At 43.4% G+C, this 17811-nt stretch overlaps 1 protein-coding gene across 1 annotated transcript; it reads right to left on the minus strand.

Moving 5' to 3' along the window:
• Positions 1 to 6795: 6795 nt before the first annotated feature.
• LOC124029171 (proline/arginine-rich end leucine-rich repeat protein) lies at positions 6796 to 16954 on the minus strand. The gene is made up of 7 exons (XM_046340982.1): positions 16797 to 16954; positions 11258 to 11693; positions 9259 to 9444; positions 8909 to 9066; positions 8514 to 8710; positions 8079 to 8157; positions 6796 to 7534 (listed from the first exon to the last, which is right to left on the minus strand). The coding sequence occupies exons 2-7, from the start codon at positions 11687 to 11689 to the stop codon at positions 7444 to 7446; spliced, it is 1143 nt and encodes a 380-aa protein (XP_046196938.1). The 5' UTR covers positions 11690 to 11693; positions 16797 to 16954; the 3' UTR covers positions 6796 to 7443.
• Between the last annotated feature and the right edge of the window lie 857 nt (positions 16955 to 17811).

Here is a 17811-nt window from a genome sequence, read left to right on the forward strand (position 1 = left end):
AAGCAGGCTGCAGGTCCAGGAAATCAAAGCACACAGTGGAACCAGAATATACTGCATTAAAAGAAAAAAGTACTTCCTCTCTAACCTCTCTAAGAAGTGACTCAGCACTCCTCTAGGAAATGTAGGGCAGAACGTTGTGTAATACATGAGCAAAGAAGAAATAAAGTTGTGGACTCATCTCTCTTTGCCGCTTTGGCTCATTAGCTATCATCCCCTCATAAATCTACATTCAAGGAAAACTTAGGGTGACACTATACTTGACACCCAGTGTCATAACAGTCATACCAGCTGACATAACTTGTCAAAACTGTCATAATATGGTCATAACACTGTCACGACACATATATTCAGACCTGTTGTGACATATATTGAGTTATTTTATGGCTGGTTATGACACCTACACTACCATTCCAAAGTTTGGGGTCACTTAGAAATGTCCTTGTTTTGAAAGAAAAGCATATTTTTGCCCATTAAAATAACACCAAATTGATAATTAATACAGTGTAGACATTGTTAATGTTGTAAATGACTATTGTAGCTGGAAACGGCTGATTTTTTAAATGGAATATCTACATAGGCGTACAGAGGCCCATTATCAGCAACCATCACTCCTGTCTTCCAATGGCTTTTTCTTTGAAACTCTGCCTAGAAGGCCAGCATCCCGGAATCGCCTCTTCACTGTTGACTGGTGTTTTGCGGGTACTATTTAATGAAGCTGCCAGTTGAGGACTTGTGAGGCGCCTGTTTCTCAAACTAGACACTGTAATGTACTTGTCCTCTTGCTCAGTTGTGCATCGAGGCCTCCCACTCTTTCTATTCTGGTTAGAGTCAGTTTGCACTGTTCTGTGAAGGGTGTAGTACACAGCGTTGTACGAGATCGTCAGTTTCTTGGTAATTTCTCACATGGAATAGCCTTCATTTCTCAGAACAAGAATAGACTGACAATTTTCAGAAGAAAGTACTTTGTTTCTGGCAATTTGGAGCCTATAATCAAACCCAAAAATGTTGATGCTCCAGATCCTCAACGAGTCTAAAGAAGGCCAGTTCTTTTGCTTCTTTAATCAGGACAACATATTTCAGCTGTGATAACATAATTGCAAAAGGGTTTTCTAATGATCAATTAGCCTTTTAAAATGATCAACTTGGATTAGCTAACACAATGTGCCATTGGAGCACAGGAGTGATGGTTGACATGATGACTCCTTGCTGTCCCCAGTCCACCTGGCCATGCTGCTGCTCCAGTTTCAACTGTTCTGTCTTACTATTATTCGACCATGCTGGTCATTTATGAACATTTGAACATCTTGGCCATGTTCTGTTATAATCTCCACCCGGCACAGCCAGAAGAGGACTGGCCACCCCACATATGCTCTCTCTAATTCTCTCTTTCTTTCTCTCTCTCGGAGGACCTGAGCCCTAGGACCGTGCCCCAGGACTACCTGACATGATGACTCCTTGCTGTCCCCAGTCCACCTGACTGTGCTGCTGCTCCAGTTTCAACTGTTCTGCCTTATTATTATTCGACCATGCTGGTAATTTATGAACATTTGAACATCTTGGCCATGTTCTGTTATAATCTCCACCCGACACAGCCAGAAGAGGACTGGCCACCCCACATAGCCTGGTTCCTCTCTAGGTTTCTTCCTAGGTTTTGGCCTTTCTAGGGAGTTTTTCCTGGCCACCGTGCTACTACACCTGCATTGCTTGCTGTTTGGGGTTTTAGGCTGGGTTTCTGTACAGCACTTTGAGATATCAGCTGATGTACGAAGGGCTATATAAATACATTTGATTTGATTTGATTTGCTGATAATGGGCCTCTGTATGCCTATGTAGATATTCCATAAAAAATCTTCGGTTTCCAGCTACAATAGTCATTTCTAACGTTAATAATGTTTACACTGTATTTCTGATCAATTTGATGTTATTTTAATGGACAAAAAAATATGATTTTCTTTCAAAAACAGGGACATTTCTAAGTGACCCCAAACTTTTGAAAGGTAGTGTACACAAGCTTGTCAAAACCCACAACACGTACCACACAAGGCAAAACATTCCATGACACCATAAACTACTTATCAGCAGTATGTTTATGTTATATAACATTTCCTGAAATAGACCATATTCAATTGTAATTGTGCACGTCAGACATGCACCTACCTCAATGCTCTGTTGCAGAATGATGAATGCAGGAGCAGATTTCAGGAGCAGGACAAGACATCCTCATTTTGACTGTAGACTGACACAAGGGCATGTTTTGTCACTCTTATGTGGGTGTCATAACCAGCCATAAAGTCGTGCAATATATGTCACAACAGGTGTAAATATATGTGTCATGACAATGTTAAGACCATATCATGACAGTTTATGACAAGTCATATCAGCTGTTACGACATCGTATGACATGGTTATGACTGTGTCCTAACGTGTTATGATGCTGGGTGTCAAGTAAAGTGTTACCAAAATGAATGTGAAACTTTATTTTTTAATTACCTAGTTCGTCTTCAATTAGTCAGCACCTCACTTTGAGAGTGTGCTGTTTTTCCTTCCTTTTTCATTGATGTAATACATGTTATAACCATAAGAGGTCAGCATGACTGTGTTTATGGAAGTGAGTTTCAGTTCCCTTGAATATAAGCTGTTAGGCCCCTCAGGGTATTGTAGCCCATTGCAGCTGGGTGAGATTGAACATTTATGATTAGAACTCTCTAGGCCAGTGTTGCAGAACCCAGATGAATTAAGACTACTCCTGGACTCTAATGCACTTTGATTCTACTTTATTTGACAGTGTCACTGTGACATGAACATGAAGGTTTACGACGCTTTCATTCATTTACTCTATTGAAAGTGCTGTTTAGTCCAGGAATAGGTTTACCGTAATGTGTCCCTAAAAGAGTCTTCCTCACTAAACCACTTCCTGGCAGCAGACTCTGATCTCATAGTTCAAGACACAAATAAGGTTGGGCTGTTGGGCTGATGGTATTTAAGCCCTAAGGCCAAGCTTTACAGGATTCCTGGAGTGAACGAGACGCTTACAGTTACTGTTGTAAAACGTGTTATTTCCAGGACTCATGCTGGATTAGCTGGTATGTTTTGGCATATTATAGAAGTATATAGAACTTGGCAAAAGAACATAGCTATGGCACAACAAGAGAGAAGAAAGAAAGCATCTACGTCAACTGTCGAGTAACAAAGGATGATCCGTTTATTTTCGCCGGCGTGTCATGAGGAGAGAGGTTAGACCTTAGTCTTGAGGGACGTCATCTCATTCACCCAGTACGTGGATAGGTGTGAGTTTATGTTTATCTGAGTAGGTGTGGGTGGAGGTTTATATTTGGAAATGATCTGTTTCTCCTTTCCTTGTGCTGTAGTTTCACCTTTTAGATGACTCATCACAAGGATCCAGGTAAGCAGGGATGGCCAAGACGGCTTGTGGAGAAGTGATCATTTTCTGCAGTCATTTTGACCTGTGAAACTACACCCTTTTCAGCACAATGAACGGTGCGATATGAATGTGAAATATTTCTACATATGAGACACATGTGCATCCTCAGCAAGGACTCATTCTTCCTTCCTTTGTTTTTCAGATGTAGACTGAACTTCTCATGACTGTGTACATGTGTTCTTCTCTTTTTGGGACCAATCATTTTAGTTTTTGTTGTAATTTTAGGAGGTAGGGGGGTAATAGTTCATATTCACCTGTGAGCTTCCACTCAAAAATAAAAAACATAGATTTTTTTTTTTACATACATACAAAGTATTGATCATTATGATAAAAAATAATAATAGATGTAGTATGTAATGGGGAAAAAAAATAAAAAGAAGTGAGACTCCAGCCCCAACTCCCATCTCATTCCCACAATCCCATGTCTCCATCCATTTTGCCTGTGCTTAGCTCCATTCCTTTTCTTTTAGCCTGAAAAAGTCCCCAGTCCTTAACAATTACAGTGCCTTCGGAAAGTATTCAGACCTCTTGACTTTTTACACATTTTGTTTAGTTACAGACTTATTCTAAAATCTATTAAATACAAAAAAATCTACCTACACACAATACCCCATAATGAGAACGTTTTTTAGACATTTTTGCTAATTTATAAACAAAAAACAATGGAAATATCACATTTACATACAGTAAGTATTAAGACTCTTTACTCGGCACATTATTGAAGAACCTTTGGCAGAGATTACAGCCTCGAGTCTTCTTGAGTATGACGCTAAATCTTTGCACACCTGTATTTGGGGAGTTTCTCCCATTCTTCTCTGCTGATTCTCCCAAGCTCTGTCAGGTTGGATGGGGAGCGTCGCTGCACAGCTATTTTCAGGTCCCTCTAGAGATGTTAAATTGGGTTCAAGTCCGGGATCTGGCTTGGCCACTGTAGGACATTCAGAGACTTGTCCCGAAGCCACTCCTGCGTTGTCTTGGCTGTGTGCTTAGGGTCGTTGTCCTGTTGGAAGGTGAACCTTCGCCCCAGTCTGAGGTCCTGAGTGCTCTGGAGCAGGTTTTCATCAAGGATCTCTCAGTACTTTGCTCCGTTCACCTTTCCCTCGATCCTGACTAGTCTCCCAGTCCCTGCCACTGAAAAACATTCAGAAGCATGATGCTGCCACCACCATGCTTCACCATAAGTATGGTGCCAGGTTTCCTCCAGACGTGACACTTGGCATTCAGGCCAAAGAGTTCAATCTTGTTTTAATCTGACCAGAGAATCTTGTTTCTCATGGTTTGAGAGTCCTTTAGGTGACTTTTGTCAAACTCCAAGCGGGCTGTCATGTGCCTTTTACTGAGGAGTGGCTTCTGTCTGGCTCCTCTACCATAAAGGCCTGGTTTGTGGAGTGCTGCAGAGATGATTGTCCTTCTTGATGGTTCTCCCATCTCCACAGAGAATATCTGGAGCTCTGTTAGAGTGACCATCAGGTTCTTGCTCACCACCCTGACCAAGGCCCTTCTTCCCGATTGATCAGTTTGGCCGGGCAGCCAGCTGTAGGAACAGCCTTGGTGCTTCCAAACTTCTTACATTTAAGAATGCGTTTGAATATATTTACGTTCATGCACTTCTAAAAAATAAAAGGTTTACTTTGTCCCAGAAGCATTTAACTGCAGGGCACTACCACATCATTTAGGGGACACTGAACAGCCTGGAGATGGGTCCAATTTCATTGTAAAATGTTTCCTCCTTGTTAAATAGACTGTGAACAAATTTAAAATGTATAACTTGACAGCTCGAATTACGGGATGCCAAGGTCCTTATGGAGCAGGTGTGTTTCTTGGAACGTTGCTATAGTATATCAATACAGTTGTAACATTTGATAGGACAATTTAGGCCTTTCAAATTCCAAGACAGAGTACCTAGTGTTGTCATTGTTTCTCAGAAATTAATGTTATATTAATGATATAATTGTTATCTTTAGTGTTGATAAGCCCATGGATGAGTAGCAAAAAGCACCACCCACATGGACATTCACCAATTGGTCGTTCCTCACCCAGAAAACCCTTCCAAAACATATTTTTCTAAAAGACAACAAACTGACTCATTCTCCTGTGTGTGTGCGTGTAGGCACATACATGTGTGTGTCTGTTTATATATTCTGTACATACAGTATGGTTCGACAGACAGACAGGCGGATAAGGAGATAATTCGATTCACATGGCAAATTCTCTGTCTCTAACATGCAGCACATCATGCTCTCTCCCTGCCTCTCTCCCTGGCTCTCTCCCCGGCTCTCTCCCTGGCTCTCTCCCTGCCTCTCTCCCTGGCTCTCTCCCCGGCACTCTCCCTGGCTCTCTCGCTGGCTCTCTCGCTGGCTCTCTCCCTGGCTCTCTCCCTGGCTCTCTTGCTGGCTCTCTCCCTGGCTCTCTCCCTGGCTCTCTCCCTGGCTCTCTCGCTGGCTCTCTCCCTGGCTCTCTCCCTGGCTCTCTCGCTGGCTCTCTCACTGGCTCTCGCTGGATCTCTCGCTGGCTCGCTCCCTGGCTCTCTCGCTGGCTCTCTCCCTGGCTCTCTCCCTGGCTATCTCCCTGGCTCTCTCCCTGGCTCTCTCGCTGTCTCTCTCCCTGGCTCTCTCGCTGGCTCTCTCCCTGGATCTCTCGCTGGCTCTCTCCCTGGCTCTCTCCCTGGCTCTCTCCCTGGCTCTCTCGCTGGCTCTCTCCCTGTCTCTCTCGCTGGCTCTCTCACTGGCTCTCGCTGGCTCGCTCCCTGGCTCTCTCGCTGGCTCTCTCCGTGGCTCTCTCGCGGCTCTCTCGCTGGCTCTCTCCCTGGCTCTCTCGCTGGCTCCCTCCCTGGCTCTCTCGCTGGCTCTCTCGCTGGCTCTCTCCCTGGCTTCTCTCGCTGGCTCTCTCCCTGGCTTTCTCCCTGGCTCTCTCCCTGGCTCTCTCCCTGGCTCTCTCACTGGCTCTCTCGCTGTCTCTCTCCCTTGCTCTCTCCCTGGCTCTCTCGCTGGCTCTCTCCCTGGCTCTCTCGCTGGCTCCCTCCCTGGCTCTCTCGCTGGCTCTCTCGCTGGCTCTCTCCCTGGCTTCTCTCGCTGGCTCTCTCCCTGGCTTTCTCGCTGGCTCTCTCCCTGGCTCTTTCCCTGGCTCTCTCGCTGGCTCTCTCGCTGGCTCTCTCGCTGGCTCTCTCCCTGCCTCCCTATAACAGCAGCAGTCATATTCTGGGTTTTCCAGACGATATAGCAAGAATGGGTTGCCAGGAACAAGGATGACAGTGATAATAGGTTCATGTTCATGAGGAGGTAGTGGAGACTGTGCTTTCAGAGGGGGACAGTGAACACTCTCAGAAGGATAGGAATGATGTGGCTAGGAAAGGATTCATGATTAGCCCACGAGCACATTTTATTTATTTTATTTGTACAGAACTGCTTCATACAAAACAAAGGGATACAATTACTTTTATCGAAAGTACCTCAAAAACACAGATACACCAAGGACATTTTAAACTACATGGTAGTCACGTTTTTAACCTGTTTTTCATTCACCAAATGCCATACTTGTGTATTGGCCCCTTGTAAACCATTACCATGCTTCTTTCCTACCCCAGATGTAGTGTTACAGTACATTCATTATGTGCAAAGACTAATCATACCCTAATTACAACTACACAATATTTGTAGCATGTCAGTCAATGTACCTTTATTTTCCATCTGCCACTTGTTCCATAATTCTATGGTACTTATTTACCTTAATATTAGAAACACAACTTACAGACAAAACAACTCCTATCTTATTGGAACTGCAGATACATCCATGCACCAAAACCTAGTTTTATAAATATTTGTTTTAATGTTTTAAAATCTTTCAGCTGTGAAATATTCCTGAAGTTGTCAAAGCCGTACAGTTATCATTTTACTCAGGTTATCTGGCACCATTTCACCCATCTAAAATACTAATGTGTGTGGTTGTGTGTGTGTTGTGTGGTTTTGTGTGTGTGTGTGATGTTGTGATGTCCAGGCCTGACTCTAGATGACAATAGACTTGAGGTGTCTGAAACACATGATGACATCCAGAGGGACAGGAGGGCTCAGGTGGTTCCCATCCAGACGCAGGTACCTGTTGGGTATCAATCAATCAATCATACAAACTATCAATCAAACTATCAATCAATCAATCAAACAAACTATCAATCAACCAAACAAACTATCAATCAATCAAACAAACTATCAATCAAGCAAACAAACTATCAATCAATCAATCAATCAAACAATCTATCAATCAATCTATCAATCAATCAATCAAACAATCTATCAATCAATCAAACAAACTATCAATCAAACAATCTATCAATCAATCTATCAATCAATCAATCAAACAAACTATCAATCAATCAAACAAACTATCAAAAAACTATCAATCAATCAAACAATCAATCAAACGATCAATCAATCAAACAAACTATCAATCAATCAAACAAACTATCAAAAAACTATCAATCAATCAATCAAACAATCAATCAAACGATCAATCAATCAAACAAACTATCAATCAATCAAACAAACATTTCAATCAATCCCAAAAAATCTCAATCAATCAAAGACACAAATCAATAAATCAATCCATTTAATCGTACCTATTGTGTTATGAATATTTATATTACCTGAGTCTGGGCATCAGAGCCTCATCAGTCAGACTCTCAGAGGACAGACTGAATGGACAAAGCTGGGTCCCGTTAATACCTGACATATGAACACGCACGGACACACACACACACACACACACACACACACACACACACACACACACACACACACACACACACACACACACACACACACACACACACACACACACACACACACACACACACACACACACACACACACACACACACACACACACACACACACACACACACACACACACACACACACACACACACACACACACGCACACACACATAGGTTAATTAATGCTGTCGTGGTTATGTTACTAATGTTTGCATCTCCATTGCATGTTACTCATTCTCAATGCTGTTATAGTTGTGATGTGATTGTGCTACAGACCTATTATGGCCTTATGTTAGGCTACTCACTCTCAATGCTGTTGTGGTTGAGGTGCAGTTGCTCCAGCTGGGGGTTGAATAGGGGGACGGAGGTGAGCTGGTTGTGGGCCAGGTGAAGGTCTAGCAGGGTGGAAACGTTGAACACAGCCTTAGGTACTCCCTTATCACTTAGCTGGTTGAAGTTGAGTCTCACAAACGCCAGGTTGGAGAAGCCTTGGAAGTAGTCCCTACATTGGGAAGACAAGTGGGTTACTGTAAATAGTGGGATGATGCAGTATTTTCCAAGTGCTTAGAGGATAGAGAGTTCAGAACACTGTCATTCTTGTGTGCTTTACTGGATCTCACACCAATGTTTCGGCCAATAGATAATGTGTGTGTGTGTACGTGTGCGTACCTGCATTGTGTGTGCATGCATGTGTCATTACTTAGGGATGTCCTCGATGTTGTTCCTGTCCAGGAATAGTTGTGTGATGCCGTTGGGGATGTTAGCTGGCATCTTCTTCAGGATGTTGTGGGCCAAGTTCAGCTGGACCAGGTTCTTCATGTCTTTAAAAGTGTTCTTCCCCACATCACTGTCACTCAACTAAACACAACAGAGAATACACAGGGAGAATTAACATTGAGTGAGCGTGAGAGTGAGTGCATTTGTGTGCGCATGCAAGCATGTGTTTGTGCGAGTCCGTGTGCATACATGCCTGTGTGCATGTGTTTGTATGTGTGTGTGTGCATGCATAAATGCGTGTGTATGTTTGTGCATTTGTATGTGTGTGTGTACCTTGTTGTGGTGCAGGTCGAGCAGAGCAAGGTGCTCCATCTTGCCGAAGGCTCCAGAGGGGATCTTGGAGATCTGGTTGTGGCTGAGAATGAGCTGCTCCAACCCAGCTGGCAGGTCATCAGGAACCTCCTTCAGCTGGTTCCTCTCCATGTAGAGAAACAACAGACCAGGTACCTTCTCAAACACCTGGGACACAGAGAGACAGAGAGAGAGGCAAGAAGGGCATTCTATGCCATCAAAAGGAACATACATTTCAACATACCAATTAGGATTTGGCTAAAAATACTTGAATCAGTCATAGAGCCCATTGCCCATTATGGTTGTGAGGTCTGGGGTACGCTCACCAACCAAGACTTCACAAAATGGGACAAACACCAAATTGAGACTCTGCATGCACAATTCTGCAAAAATATCCTCTGTGTATAACGTAGAACACCAAATGATGCATGCAGAGCAGAATTAGGCCGATACCCACTAATTATCCAAATCCAGAAAAGAGCCGTTAAATTCTATAACCACCTCAAAGGAAGCGATTCCAAACCTTCCATAACAAAGCCATCACCTACAGAGAGATGAACCTGGAGAAGAGTCCCCTAAGCAAGCTGGTCCTGGGGCTCTGTTCACAAACACAAACACACCCTACAGAGCCCCAGGACAGAAGCACAATTAGACCCAACCAAATCATGAGAAAACAAAAAGATAATTACTTGACACATTGGAAAGAATTAACAAAAAAACAGAGCAAACGAGAATGCTATTTTGCCCTACACAGAGAGTACACAGCGGCAGAATTTTTTATTTTATTTCACCTTTATTTAACCAGAATACCTGACCACTGTGACTGAACCAAAATTAAGGAAAGCTTTGACTATGTACAGACTCAGTGAGCATAGCCTTGCTATTGAGAAAGGCCGCCGTAGGCAGACATGGCACTCAAGAGAAGACAGGCTATGTGCTCACTACCCACAAAATGAGGTGGAAACTGAGCTGCACTTCCTAACCTCTTGCCCAATGTATGACCATATCAGAGAGACATATTTCCCTCAGATTACACAGATCCACAAAGAATTCGAAAACAAATCCAATTTTGATAAACTCCCATATCTACTGGGTGAAATTCCACAGTGTGCCATCACAGCAGCAAGATTTGTGACCTGTTGCCATGAGAAAAGGACAAACACCATTGTAAATACAACCCACATTTATGCTTATTTATTTTATCTTGTGTCCTTTAACCATTTGTACATTGTTAAAACACTGTATATATATCATATGACATTTGTAATGTCTTTATTGTTTTGAAACTTCTGTATGTGTAATGTTTACTGTTAATTTTTATTGTTTATTTCACTTTATATATTCACTTTATATATTATCTACCTCACTTGCTTTGGCAATGTTAACACATGTTTCCCATGCCAATAAACCCCTTGAATTGAACTGAATTGAATTGAGAGGCAGACAGAGAGAGAGAGAGACGGAGAGAGAGAGGGACAGCGAGAGAGAGAGGAAGGGAGACAGAGAGAGAGAGAGAGAGAGAGAGAGAGAGAGAGAGAGAGAGAGGAAGGGAGACAGAGAGAGCGAGAGAGAGAGAGGAAGGGAGACAGAGAGAGCGAGAGAGAGAGAGAGAGAGAGAGAGAGAGAGAGAGAGAGAGAGAGAGAGAGAGAGAGAGAGAGAGAGAGAGAGAGAGAGAGAGAGAGAGAGAGAGAGAGAGAGAGAGAGAGAGAGAGAGAGAGAGAGAGAGAGAGAGAGAGAGAGAGAGAGAGAGAGAGAGAGAGAGAGAGAGAGAGAGAGAGAGAGAGGAAGGGAGAGAGAGAGAGAGAGAGAGAGAGAGAGAGAGAGAGAGAGGAAGGGAGACAGAGAGAGAGAGAGAGCGAGAGGGAGAGAGGGAGAAAGAGAGACAGAGGCAAATAGCGAGAAAAAAGAAAGAAAGATGGAATTATGAAAATCAGTGAATGCATAAATAAATGAAATAAATAAATAGAAAAAAGCTCCCACCTGCTTGTCTACTTTTCTTATGCGATTGTTGGCCATGTTAACCCATCGCAGCTCTGTGGCGTTGTTGAAGGGTTCCGCTGTTACCACAGAGATGTAGTTGTTCTGCAGGTAAAGGTAGTGGACTCTCGACGGGATCACAGGGACCGTTCGGAGGTTCCGGTTCTCACAATAGAGGGCGTTGGGGAAGGAGGGGGGACAGAAACACTCGCGGGGGCAGTCAAGGAACATGGAGGGGGGGCCAAGGATGGGAGGGGGGAAGTCTGTGGGCTCCTGGGGTTCCAGCTCATCAGGGGGCAGGCTAGGCTTGAAAGAGGGCCGCTTGGTGGCCTTAGGAGGCTTAGGAGGTTTTTTAGGTCTCGGTCTCTGGGAGAACACTGCCCCCATCAGGAGACAGAGCACCAGGGCAGAGTAGAGTCCCACAGCTGCCTTCATTGTCCTGGATGGAGAGAGAAGGGGTGGAGGAAAAAGAGATAGAGAGATTGAATTGAATTGAGAGAGAGACAGAGAGTTGGAGAGAGAGAGAGTGAGAGAGAGAGAGACAGAGACAGACACAGATAGACAGAGACAAGGCAAGAAGGGCCTTCTATGCCATCAAAAGAAACATACAATTTGACATCCCAATTAGGATATGGCTTAAAATACTCCACTCAGTTATAGAACCCACTTGGTGGCCTTAGGACGGAGAGAGAAGTGGTGGAGGAATTGCCTTCTATGGTGGTGAGCCCTGGGGTCCACTCACCAACCAAGAATTCACAAAATGGGAAAAACACCCAATTGAGACTCCGCATGCAGAATTCGGCAAAAATATTGTCAATGCATAACCCAAATAACGTATGCAGATCAGAATTAGGACTACACCCGTTAATTATCCAAATCCAGAAAATAACTGTTAAATTCCACAACCACCTGATGGAAAGCGATGCCCAAACCTTCCATTACAAAGCCTTAACCTACAGAGAGATGAACCTAGAGAAGAGTCCCCTCAGCCAGCTGGTTATGTGGCTCTGTTAACAGACATAAAATTAGCCCCAACCAAAGTATGAAAAAAACTAACAGAGAAGTACTTGACAGATTGGAAAGAATCAACCAAAAACCTGACCAAATTGGAATGCTACCTTGCCCTTAACAGAGAGTACACAGTGGCAGAATACCTGACCACTGGGACTGACCCAACACGAAGGAAAGCCTTGACTATGTACAGACTCAGTGAGCATAGCCTTGCTGTTGAGAGTGGCTGCCATAGGAAGACCAGGCTCTCAAGAGAAGACAAGATATGTGACCACTGTCCATAAACTTAGTTGAAAACCAAGCTGAACTTTCTACTCCCCTGTCAAATGTACGACCATATGAGACACATATTTCCCTCAAATTACACAAACCCACAAAGAATTCGAACACAAATCAATCCCAGCCGCAAAATGTGTAACCCCCCTCCCATGGTGCTCTCTTGAAACTTTTTGCTTGTGTAGTAATGTTTACTGTTAATGTCTGATTGTTTCTGTCTTTGTGTTGTTTAATTCCCTTTGTTGGTTTTTGTCATTGTTGTTTTGGCAATGTAAACACATGTTTCCCATGGCAATAAAGCCACTTTGAAATTAATTGAATTGACAGAGAGACAGACAGAGACAGAGCGACAGAGAGATAGAGACAGAGTGACAGAGACAGAGAGACAGAGACAAAGACAAAGACAGAGCGACAGAGAGATAGAGACAGAAAGACAGACAGAGACCCAGAGACAGAGAGACAGAGACAGAGACAGAGAGACAGAGACAGAGAGACAGAGACAGAGTGACAGAGACAGAGTGATAGAGAGATCGAGACAGAGAGACAGAGAGACAGAGCAACAGAGAGATAGAGACAGAAAGACAGACAGAGACCCAGAGACAGAGAGACAGAGACCCAGAGACAGACAGAGTGATCGAGAGATAGAGACAGAGAGACAGAGAGATAGAGACAGAGTAACAGAGATAGAGAGACAGAGACAGAGTGACCGAGAGATAGAGACAGAGAGAAAGAGAGACAGAGACAAAGACAAAGACAGAGCGACAGAGAGATAGAGACAGAAAGACAGACATAGACCCAGAGACAGAGACAGAGAAACAGAGAAACAGAGACCCAGAGACAGAGAGACAGAGACCCAGAGACAGAGACAGAGAGAAACCGAGACCAAGAGTGGGAGGTGATGAAAAAGAGATTGTGGCAAAAGGTTTATGGGAAATGTGTCATTTGGTAAAGAATATATATGCCCCTTTATTTGGCATGACTTTGTTTCTAAATAGTTTATGATGCAGTTTAAATGGGAGTTATGATTGCGTTATTAAACCACAGTTTAAAGTGGATTACTTGCTAGCAGTCACTACAGTAAATGTTTTCCTCTAGCCTTCTGCAGGGGTTTGGTAATCTGCTTATATAAAGGCTGAGTTGAGAGCAGTGACCTGTGCAGGCGAAGCACACAGACATGGTTCTCATTAATGACTGGGTGAAGCACTAGCTTTTCCTTTACAGCTGTTAAAAATAAGAGAGAGAGAGAGAGAGAGAGAGATAGAGGGGGGAGACAGAGAGAGAGAGAGAGAGAGAGAGAGAGAGAGAGAGAGAGAGAGAGAGAGAGAGAGAGAGAGAGAGAGAGAGAGAGAGAGAGAGAGAGAGAGAGAGAGAGAGAGAGAGAGAGAGAGAGGAGAGAGAGAGAGAGAGAGAAAGAGAGAAGAGAGAGAGAGGGGGAGGGGGAGACACAGAGAGAGAGAGAGAGAGAGGGGGTGGGGGAAACACAGAGAGAGAGAGAGAGAGAGAGAGAGAGAGAGAGAGAGAGAGAGAGAGAGAGGGAGGAGAGAGAGGGTGGGTGGGTGGGTGGGTGGGTGGGTGGGTGGGTGGGGGAGACACAGAGAGAGAGAGAGAGAGAGAGGTGGGGGAGACACACAGAGAGAGAGAGAGAGAGAGAGAGAGGTGAAGGGTGAGTTTTAATAGGGAGCTTAAAGCGGGAACATTGCCTTTCATTCACGCTGTAAAGCTGAACTTCTGAGATGCAGGTTGAATACAGCTCTTGGTCCAATGTGAGTGGATCCAAACGAGGGGGTCAGAGGGGCTAGAGGTCTGAGACGCCCAGCCCAACAGGGGACCCTAAGTCTCTCTCTCCATCTCTCTCTCTGTCTTCCTCTCTTTTCCCTTGGTCTCTCTCACTCTGGCAATCTTACAACCTAGCATGCATGAGACCACATCAAACCAGTTGTTGGTCATTAGTTAGTAATTGACAGAGTCCACAAGATACAACAAGTGACTACTCACAAAAATACAAGGTGTTATGGATCAGCATCTTACAACAGTGTGGGATTGACTGTGTTTTTCTGTCCTTTGTTTGTTGTGAGAAAGCCTTCTGTTGAGTCTGATAAATAGCTGAGAGTCATTGCAAAACTATTCTCCTAGCCAGAGTCTGTCCAGGCCAGGATAAACAGTTCTGAACTTCCCTTCCTCCTAAACTAATCGTGTTCCTGGCAATGCCACTCAGCCCAGAGTGTGATTTCACTTTTCCTCTCTCAGTAGTCCAGAACTCCAACAGCTATAATCAGATGTTACGACGTCAGGACAGAGAGTTAGGGCTATTGGTAGACGCAAGAGAGAGATGACAGAGTTCTGCACATCTGTACTATAGTCACAGCTATGTGTATGTGACTTAGGGTTTTTAGTCATCACAATATATATATATATATTTGTTTAAACAATTTTCTACATTGTAGAATAATAGTGAAGACATCAAAACTATGAAAATAACACATATGGAATCATGTAGTAACCAAAAAAGTGTTAAACAAATCCAAATATGTTTTATATTTCAGATTCTTCAAAGTAGCCACCCTTTGCCTTGATGACAGCTTTGAACACTCTTGGCATTCTCTCAACCAGCTCAACCTGGAATGTAAAAATTAAGAAAAATCCTTGAAAGAGTAAGTGTGTTCAAACTTTTGACTGGTACTGTATATATATATAAAGTATGTAGATAGATAATTCCCGTAATACTCAGGCTTCAGCACATCTGAGTAAGAGTTGCTCCAAGATCATCCTGGAACCATGGTAAGAATCCTTCAACTTTATTCACTTTTCCATTGTCGCTTACATCTCCCGGAATATCTTTTCTGCTCCACTGGAGAAAAGTGTTGGCCACTCTATTAAGGGGAGCTATAAAGTCTAGGCAGAAATGTGACTGGTAACACGTCAACCTTACTGGTTTACCTTACAGGCTATAGCTCCAGCCCAAGAACGCTTGGCTATGAAACACCATTTGGAAAATACTGAGACAGACAGAGGAGTGTCTGTAGACAAGCGAGGAAATCATTGGACTGTCTGCACTGTTAAGCCTGGTTGAGATGGCAGGCAGATATATAGCCTGGCTGTCTAAACTCATGGATGACCCACATTCTAAAGGAAATATCGCCAAATGTCAAATAAGAAACTTTGTTTTGGCAGAATGATATAGATATTTTATAGCACGTGTTAGACAACAGATAATGTTGTATGATCAACTATCATACAACGGCAGGGTAGCCTAGTGGTTAGAGTGTTGGACTAGTAACTGGAAGGTGACGAGGTACGAGGTACAAATCTGTCATTCTGCCCCTGAACAGGCAGTTAACCCACTGTTCCTAGGCCGTCATTTAAAATAAGAATTTGTTCTTAACTGACTTGCCTAGTTAAATAAAGGTAAAATAAAAAAATATATTTAAAAAATCAATAATGATCCATTTTAACAATGTTTCCCATGCAGGGACATTTTTTGTCAATAATAAATTCAATTGACAGTTTTATTGCTGTGTAAAAACACAGATGTCCAATTCAACAGAACCAGTCCAGACCACAGACCATTATGAAGGAATGAACATTCCTGAGATGATTCTGGAAATTTCAGAAAGCTTCTCCTCTCTTTTCAAAGACATTGATCAACAAAAATCTGTATATAATTGTGACCTACCAATCCTAGCAGACAGACAGACGTCTTGACAGACACCTGGACAGTTGTCAAGCCCTATCTGATTTAAAGCTTAGAGCTGTAGAGGGTAGCGTGATATAGCCAAACACCGCAAAGCAATGTAATCCTAAATCTGACTGTGAAAATTAACTTCACTTTCAGTTCAGTCTTTTTGCCACCCAGTACTACCCTTCCATCAACTTGCAACAAGAAAGCAGCATGTTTAGCTGAACGAAATGGATAGGTGTGTCGCTATTTGTCTGAATGTCGCAGAGCAGCAGGGTTCTAGAATCTGCTTTGTGAGAGAACTTTAGCAGAAGCAACTCGCTTTGGGAGGAGAGGACAGTACCACTCTCATTCAGCAAGCATCTCTATAGAAACACACACTGTCAGGCTCTGTTCACGTCCGCCTCTCTGCCAAGACATGCACACACAAACACACAGTCCTCGTCCCACATACACCGCACACACTGTAAGACACACACACACTCTCTCCTGGTCTTGCTCTGTTTACATGCTGTTATCGAGCGTGTCACATCTAATAGCATCCCCCCCGGAGAGAAGAAACAACAAATATTGTCTTACCTGTCAATGGTACCTGCCCTCTTTATCAAGTTGAGTGTTTTCTGTCTCTCTGCTCTCTGTCTCTCTTACCCTTCTCTTACCCTTACCTCTCTCTTCCTCTCCCTCTCTCTCTCCTTCTTAGTGGACAAGCCTCCTATTGGGTTGGTTCCCTGGCTATTATTCCCTCTGAAAGTCATAGTGTTTCCCACTCTCCTCCACTTCCTCCCCTCCCCTCCCCTCCCCTCCCATCCCATCCCCTCCCCTACCACCCACCCTCACTCCCTCTCTCTGCCCCTCCACAGCAGAGATCAACAATTAATCTCGGTCACACTTTACTACTTGGATAGTCCGGATATTCCATCTGTAGTTGCTCTACAGATGGTCATACTATCCACAAATTATCTGTTGATAAGCAAGGTTAGAATAAGAGTTTTAGAAGCAAGGTTTAGAATAAGAGTTAGGTAAAGGGTTAAGGATAGGGTTAGAGCTAGGGTTACTAGATAGTTCGTTTGTAGAGTATCCAAAAAAAGTGTTACAATCTCCAGTGTTGGAGGATGTTTTCTCACCATGCTCTGTGCATGTTTACAGTTGAGGTCGGAAGTTTACAGACACCTTAGCCAAACACATTTAAACTCATTTTTTCACAATTCCTGACATTTAATCCTAGTAAACATTCCAACTTTTAGGTCAGTTAGGATCACCACTTTAAGAATGTGAAATGTCAGAATAATAGTAGAGAGAATGATTTATTTCGGCTTTTATTTCTTTCATCACATTCCCAGTGGGTCAGAAGTTTACATACACTCAATTAGTATTTGGTAGCATTGCCTTTAAATTGTTTAACTTGGGTCAAACGTTTCAAGTAGCCTTCCACAAGCTTACCACAATAAGTTGGGTGAATTTTGGCCCATTCCTCCTAACAGAGCTGGTGTAACTGAGTCAGGTTTGTAGGCCTCCTTGCTCGCACACACTTTTTCAGTTCTGCCCACAAATGTTCTATAGGGTTGAGGTCAGGGCTTTGTGATGGCCACTCCAA

The sequence above is a fragment of the Oncorhynchus gorbuscha genome, linkage group LG03, assembly GCF_021184085.1.
Source record: "Oncorhynchus gorbuscha isolate QuinsamMale2020 ecotype Even-year linkage group LG03, OgorEven_v1.0, whole genome shotgun sequence".
Classification (NCBI taxonomy): domain Eukaryota; kingdom Metazoa; phylum Chordata; class Actinopteri; order Salmoniformes; family Salmonidae; genus Oncorhynchus; species Oncorhynchus gorbuscha.

What these genes read in the sequence shown, in the direction of transcription:
- LOC124029171 (XM_046340982.1), bottom strand. Translation starts at nt 11,689, where the DNA reads ATGAAGGCAGCTGTGGGACTCTACTCTGCCCTGGTGCTCTGTCTCCTG. An exon ending in TCGACCTGCACCACAACAAG is followed by an intron (nt 9,067 to 9,258) that starts GTACACACACAC and finishes TGTTGTGTTTAG; the next exon opens with TTGAGTGACAGTGATGTGGG. An exon ending in AACATCGAGGACATCCCTAA is followed by an intron (nt 8,711 to 8,908) that starts GTAATGACACAT and finishes TTCCCAATGTAG; the next exon opens with GGACTACTTCCAAGGCTTCT.